Source organism: Eptatretus burgeri, chromosome 9 (genome assembly GCF_056783735.1).
Source record: "Eptatretus burgeri isolate ZD-2024b chromosome 9, Ebu_testis_v1, whole genome shotgun sequence".
NCBI lineage: Eukaryota > Metazoa > Chordata > Myxini > Myxiniformes > Myxinidae > Eptatretus > Eptatretus burgeri.
The window spans coordinates 99,960,858-99,968,357 of record NC_140969.1 but is presented as its reverse complement, the minus strand read 5'-3'; the positions used below and the strand labels follow the sequence as shown (position 1 = coordinate 99,968,357).

The 7,500-nt window shown below is 42.3% G+C and overlaps 1 protein-coding gene across 1 annotated transcript in view; it reads left to right on the top strand.

Annotated features, from left to right (window-relative positions):
- Positions 1-3,270, top strand: part of NPC1L1 (NPC1 like intracellular cholesterol transporter 1) — a 124,826-nt gene extending 121,556 nt beyond the window's left edge. Inside the window, exons 18-19 of the mRNA XM_085896330.1 lie at positions 1,213-1,375; positions 2,873-3,270. Coding sequence (XP_085752456.1) covers positions 1,213-1,375; positions 2,873-3,006 — 297 coding nt within the window. The 3' untranslated portion in view covers positions 3,007-3,270. The remainder of the gene's footprint in view (positions 1-1,212; positions 1,376-2,872) is intronic.
- Positions 3,271-7,500: the final 4,230 nt, after the last annotated feature.

Here is a 7,500-nt window from a genome sequence, read left to right as displayed (position 1 = left end):
ATATATATATATTTGATAGAGGGGTGGGGTGGTAGAGGTGTTGATTGGTGGCATGGCGGAGATGTGGTGGTGGGATGGGTTGGTGGAGAGTTGGGAGGGGTAAAGCATCAAATTTGTGGAGGGGTTTGTGGATAAAAGGGGGTGGGATAGCAATTTGGAGGGTGGGGTGGGAGAGGGAGGGGGGTTCGTGGGGTGGTACATGGTGGGATAGTTGGTTCGTTGAGGGATGCTTGTTCTCTAAATTGTAAGAATAGCATTGCTATCGCGAAAACTATCAGGCGTACCCGATGTTGTCTGGTGCTGTCCTGGTGGCATTTTGAAGAAATCAAAAAAAAATTATGTTTTTTGTGGGGGTCTCAAACACTTCCCTTCACTCAGTAAGTAATGGGGTTAGGAATGGGGGGAATCATTTAATATTATCTTTCACATATCTACTAAAGATTTAGCATGAAAGAGCGATTTTTAAAAAGGGGGGGGGGGCAATCCAACTTTTGTTTTCAAAATTTTCAAAACTTTTTTTACTTGAAACACTCTCCGTAACTCACTGATGAACCTCTGAAAGTTTGACGAAGATCCGTTTAGCCATCTGTGAGAAAAAATGGCGAGACACACAAACACACCTCTCTTGTACTATAAATGGTGATGTCTGCTCATGAAGGAGCTTCTATCTATTATATGGAGCACAATGAAATGACATGAGATATCAATTAAGTTTCCCATGGATTGTACAGTCGACGATGGACAAATTAATGAAGTTTGGGATTTGAATGTAGGATCAGAGCTTTCATGGTTCAAGTACTTTTATGGGAATGGCAAGTTGGCTTTTGGTAGCAAGAATACCTTGGACCCAATTATTATTCATAAACAACCAGCGGTAACCAACTATTTCAGTGTCGTACAAAGCAAGGCTCAGGTTGAACGTTTCAACCACCATGTGACCTTCATCGTCACGTGACAAACATAAGCCACATACGTTCCTGGTTCTTCTAACCTTCTTCCAGGAGGAAAATGGAAAAGGGAATGGTCATGTACTCTGTTGTGGAATCTTTAGATCTTCACTAACCATTACTAATGATCATTTGATATCTTCATGCCAGGAATGTTGATTAGGCAACTGATATTGCTCAGTCATCCGGCGGATAATCAACGATAGCAGGAGACTCAGATGTGTTGCTGCAGTGAATTTATGTTGTTTTTAACCCCCACACACAGGTGTTTGCTGGTGTTGCCATGACCAACCTTCCTGGTATCCTCATTTTGGGTTTCGCCAATGCTCAGCTGGTGCAAATCTTCTTCTTCCGCCTAAATCTCGTCATCACCCTTCTCGGCATGGCTCATGGCCTCATCTTTCTTCCTGTCATCCTCAGCTACTTTGGTAAGTGGTTTTTACTTTCATCTGGCATTTTACTTTTATAATATGATCTCTTAAATTATTTATTGAAGCTCTCCAAGAAGGATGCCCACACTTGCATTGAAAAATTAAGACTCCTTGACAACAGAAGTGGCAATGCACAAGGAAGTCAGGCTAATAATGCTTAACCACGTAACCACAATCTTCATGAAAGACTCTTTGACAATTAAGCTAAACTTAAAAGCAGTTAACTTGGAATTTGCATATTTCTCAGGAAGAGACACAATCTCCTGGACAAACTTGTGATGTCCGATTTATATGTGTTGAGTGTAATGGTTGATACAGGCCTCATAACAACCCATCTAGTCGATAAGGGCTGCAACAATTTCATGAAGCTGCAGGAATGACAAGTTTCATGGTGTTGCTACAATTGATAGGGTGTACGCTGCTCGTTACTATGAGAGCCTTCATGTTAAATGTAGGCTCAGTGGTATAATGGTTAGAACGTCCGATCTGAGTCTGGGAGGTTGGTGGTTCAAACCCCAGCTAAGTCGTACCAAATACTTTATCGTGTGTGTGTGTGTGTGTGTGTGTGTGTGTGTGTGTGTGTGTGTGTGTGTGTGTGTGTGTGTGTGTGTGTGTGTGTGTGTGTGTGTGTGTGTGTGTTAGTTCCATTATGAGTCTTAGACCTTGTATAGAAAATGCAGTGTTAGTGCAGTTATATGAGGTATCATTAATTGGCATACAGAATCTCAGAAATGCTTTGTCAAACACCTGGTTTTATATACAGACTATCGTGGATCGGCTCGCTATGCTCGCCTCTCCACACGTCAATGCACAGATTGACGTCACATATTTTCTGTGTTGGCATGATTTACACCAATCATCATACAAACATTTCTTTTCGACAAATTTATTTGTAATATTGGTGATATTATATTTATTTGTAATATAAGAAGATCCAAGTGGTCTAAATGGTCAAGGGTCTAAGCTGTCTAATGTGTCTGAATGATGTTAAGGTCGAAGGCATCTAAAGGGTCTTCAGGGTCTTTTGGGGTATTCGGTGACTTTTGGGTCTTCGGGGTCCTTGGGGACTTCAGGGTTTTTGGGGGTCTTTAGGGGTCTTTAAAGGTCTTGGGGAATTAACATTCAAACAGGATGTGATTAATCGGCATATAGTCTTCACGTCTTCTCGGACTGATTCACGGCTTCACTGCCTCACCACCTCGCTGTGCTTTTCGTTTTTATATACATGGATATACACAGACATACATAGTGAAGTTTAAACAAAAAATACAGATAACAAGGGAAATTGGTCAGCAGATAGTGGGATGAAGCGAGAATAGGAGGACAACAGCATGCTGATGAATCATAGCATAGCAAGAAACTAAGGTAGAAATCAGGAGGTGTAGTAAAGTGAAGGTAGAAATTGGAGAGATCATGATGTAGCAGAAATAGCAGACATGAACCGTGCGTGCTAGCCATTCCCATGCTTTTCCCAAGCATTCTGCTCTTGCACAGGACCTGGACTCAACAAGGCATGGCTCCTGAAGATCCGAAGGGAGGAGATGATGGAGATGAAGATGGAAGATTTATCAGTTGATGACAATGATAAACAATGTATAACTACCACAACGGACTATATTTATGATTGAATGATAAAATACTCTCGGAACACAGAGCAGTATGGAATATGTGAAGTCAATGAGTACCGTATGCAGAAATGACTGCATCTGGAAGAGAAAGCAAATGACCGGAGATGCAAGTTTTATAGAACATGCGTAATCACAGTTTTGCAAGTAAGCAGAAATAAATGTGGAACTATAGTCTGACAGTGGTGTGTCATATTTTAATGTCCTTATATCAGCATGGAAGAAGACAAAATGGGTTGGGTTTCATGTTATTATATATGCTTGTCAGGTGGGAGGGAGAGACAATCAAAGTATCGTGGGAAGGTAAGGTAAGGAGGCATGAAGGTTAAGGCCTGGAACGTCAGCTTCTCTGCTGTCCACGGCAGATCAATCACCATTGAAGGTATTTTATTTCCTATCTGTTTTGACTTATATTTCTGCCCATACAGATCGCTAATTTTGTGTTGAGATTCGCGATTGCATTCTTTCTTATGTTTGGTACAGTCGTAGCCAAGAACATTGACACCCTTGCACTTTTTTAAATAATACACCATTTCTTACAGAAAATTGTTGGAATTAAAAAATATATTTTGGTATTCACAAATGTATTTCTTTGGTTTGCAGTGGAACAAAACAAAAAAGCTGAAAAAATTACTAAATCTGAGCTTATTCCACACAGAAATCATAAAATGGCCCGGACAATATTACTGGGACATTTGAGAAGTTGTTACGAACAATTAGATTTGAAGCAGGTGATTCTCCCTTACTTTGGAAATGAACTCACCTGTGGAGTTGCAGGTGCCTGCAATATAAAAATCACTCATGCAACCAGTTTCAAAAGAGAAAAGGAGTCATTCTGCTGTTTTGTGTCACTGTGTGTACCACAATGAACATGGAGAAAAGAAAGAAAACCAGATAATTCTCTGAGGAGGTCAGACACAAAATTGTAGCCAAACATGGACAATCTCAAGGCTACAAGTCCATCTCCAGAGACCTTGATGTTCCTGTATCCACCGTACGTAATGTTATCAGGAAATTTAAGGTCCATGGCACTGTTGCCAACCTCCATGGACGTGGCCGCAAGAGAAAACGTGATCGAAGATTGCAGTGAAGGATTGTTCAAATGGTGGAGAAAGCACCTCAATCAACTGCCAAACAGATTCAAGCTGATGTTCAGAAACAAGGTATGGCAGTTTCACCTCGCACCATCCGTCACTAACTCAATGAAAGGGGGTTCGATGGTGGAAGACCCAGGAGGACCCTCCACTGCTGAGAGAGAGACAAAAGAAAGCCTGACTGGAGTTTGCTAAAATACACCTGAACAAGCCAAAATCATTTTGGGAGAATATACTGTAGAAAGATGAGACCAAATTAGAGCTTTTTGGTAAAGCACATCATCTCTATGTTTACAGAAAACAATATGAAGCCTTCAAAGAAAAGAACACCTTCCCTACAATCAAACATGGAGGAGGTTCAGTGATGGTTTGGGGTTGCCATGCTGTCTCTGGCACTGGGTGCCTTGAATGTGTGCATGGCATCATGAAATCAGGAGATTACCAAGGAGGCATTTTGGAGTGCAATGTTCAACTCAGTGTCAGAAAGCTGGGTCTCCGTCGAAAGTCATGGGTCTTGCAGCAGGACAATGACCCCAAATACACTTCAAAAAGCACTCAGGAATTGTTCAACACAAAACGCTGGATTGTTCTGAAGTGGCCAGCAATGAGTCCAGATCTAAATCCCATTAAACACCTGTGGGGAGATCTGAAAACAGCAGTTGGGAGAAGGCACCCTTCAAATCTGGGAGAACTGGAGCAGTTTGCACAAGAAGAGTGGAACAAACTACCAGTAGAGAGAGGTTTAGGAAGCTCATTCATTGATATAGGAAGCCCTTGACTGCAGTTATTTTGTCCAAAGGTTGTGCTACCAAATATTAAGTTGAGGGTGTCAATAATTTTGTCAATGCCGTTTCTTTTTATTTTCTGATTTAAAAGGATCTATTAAGTTCTCAATAAAAAACAAAGGTGCTGTAATATTAACAGTGGAATAACGAATTGTGGAGACAAAATACTTTTCTCAATTTCAACATATTTTTTGAGAAAAGTGTGAGTTATTTGTAAAAAGTGCAAGGGTGCCAATGTTTTGGCCACGACTGTATGTATTGAGGGTGGGGCCGGGGGTGGGGGAGTGGTTGTCCAACCTTTTCTTCACTCCAATTCCTGTACGCATCGCAGTTGGAAATTCAAATGAAGCACACTCTGAAAGATTATTAATATCTACGCAGTCTCCTAGTTTAGGACTCAGTTTGATTGGCTGCAATTTCATTGCAAATGACGGAGTGTGTCAACAAAGCAAAAACACCAATATTCGGCCTAACTTTGGGAGTTTTTTTTTCCTTTATCTCTCGCCCTCTACGTCTCCCTCACTCTCAGGCCATTATGTGGCTGGTACCCCTTCACAGAGGTCAGGGGTGTACTGTCATTGCATTCCTACTGTTGCAGCCATCTAGTTGAAGTATGTGTGCCTCTGATAATCTGGGAAATAATCATGCATTGCAAAGCAGACAAATCAGAGTTTGGTGCCATGTTTGGGGGAGGGTGGGGGGGGGATCCTGCCATTAATGCGAGGAGTGAGCTCAAACAGGAACTGCAATGCAAGTGAAACTACTGAGTTGATAGAACACCTTACCCCATGCTCTTGAGAAACAAGGATATGGGGGGGGGGGGATCTGTGGGCAGCAAATTTGATTGGTCATTGTGATGCAAAAATGCTGTAATATTTTGTCCAGGCTGTATTATGCTATGATAATACAAACGGAAGAGTTTTCAAATTGCTGAAAAGACAATTTGTGTTCCCCAGTGTTCAAGTATATAATTCAATTGAAATAATAAAATGAAGATTTTGAAGGTTGTCGAGGAAAATAAATTCAGAAGTTCCCCACCGTTGATGCAGCGTCTTTTACACCACCTTATTTTACACATTACAAACCATAAACAGCGTCACTAACTCCAACAGTGGAATAACAACCTCACATGCAGCCAGAACTACCACAAACAACATACCATCAGAGAAAGAAGTTAACATCCTCATACACCACTATGCAAACACAAGTCATATAGGACTCAGAAAAGAGGAACGAAGCATTAAAAGCTTCCAACTCGACACCACCATCACGCCATTCACTCACACACAAACAATAATAATCATCCATACCTCACAGGCTACCGGCCCTGACAACATCTCCAATTTACATTTAAAACACCTTGGACCATATCAGCCCTCACAAGTATAAACAATTTCTCCCACCAACACTCAAGGATTCCCCAAATTTGGAAACTAGGCAAAATCATTATCATCCTGAAACCAAACAAAGATCCTACCAAAGCAGCCTCCTACAGACCTATCGCAGGACTTTGCACACCCTACAAAGTTACAGAATGCCTAATACTCACACTTGTGAGTATTAGGCCTCACTCACTCATGCTCTTGTGACTCTTGTGGTCATCTCTTGTGACTCTTGTGGTCATCTCTTGTGACATGACCTCACTCATGCTCTTGTGACTGAATGGAAGCAAATCCCCACAGCAATGTTCCAACATCTAGTGGAAAGCCTTCCCTGAAGAGGGGAGGCTGTTATAGCAGCAAAGGGGGGACCAACTCCATATTAAACCCATGATTTTGGAATGAGATGTTGGACGAGCAGGTGTGCACATACTTTTAGCCATGTCATGTAAGTGCTACTTCCTTGCTTGGTGTTCAGAATACCAAAGCCAGTCATTGACTGGGCACCCTTCATCGTGCAAAGTCCTTCCTTGGCACCCCTGAACTCCTATCCACCTACAAAGCCTTCATCTGCAGCTTGATGGAGGACTGTTCTCCCATCTGGGCGAGCAACCCTGCCTCACACATTGCTCAGCTTAACGCTGTGGAAACCAAAGTCTTCAAGATCATTGGAATCTCCTGCGATTAAACTGAATCTATGGGCTTATCACTTTCACATTGCAGACAAGTCGATGGTCTCTGTCTTCTTCCACCTCCTTTCTGCTCTTTCCATACTTCCCCCCCCCCCCCCCACCCCAGCAGCTTTCTGCAGATTGTACATGGTCCACCATGAACGCCCTTCTGGTGAAACTCCCAAAATTCAGGATCACTGCTCACTTCCACTCATTCGTTCCTCTTTATTCCCCCCTGTGGAATCAACTTCCCCATCCTCTTCAACGTCGTCCTCCCCATCCAGGTCTTCAAGATGGCCGTTCACCACCATCTCAGATCATCCCCCATCCAAAACCATGATCTTTTCTTCCCCCATTAAATGCTCACCAACCCCACCTCTTTCCAATTATCGAGTTTTTTTCTGACTTAGTGTTTGCTTCTTTATCCACCTCATGTGACCTCCGCTACCCCTCATTCTTCCCCACATCCCTTATTTCTCCTTGTCTAGCTTTATTCTGTCCCTGAACCCTGTAATTGGTGTCACCCCTCCCCCTCAATCCACTCTATTTTTTTTTACTGTTCCTTTGG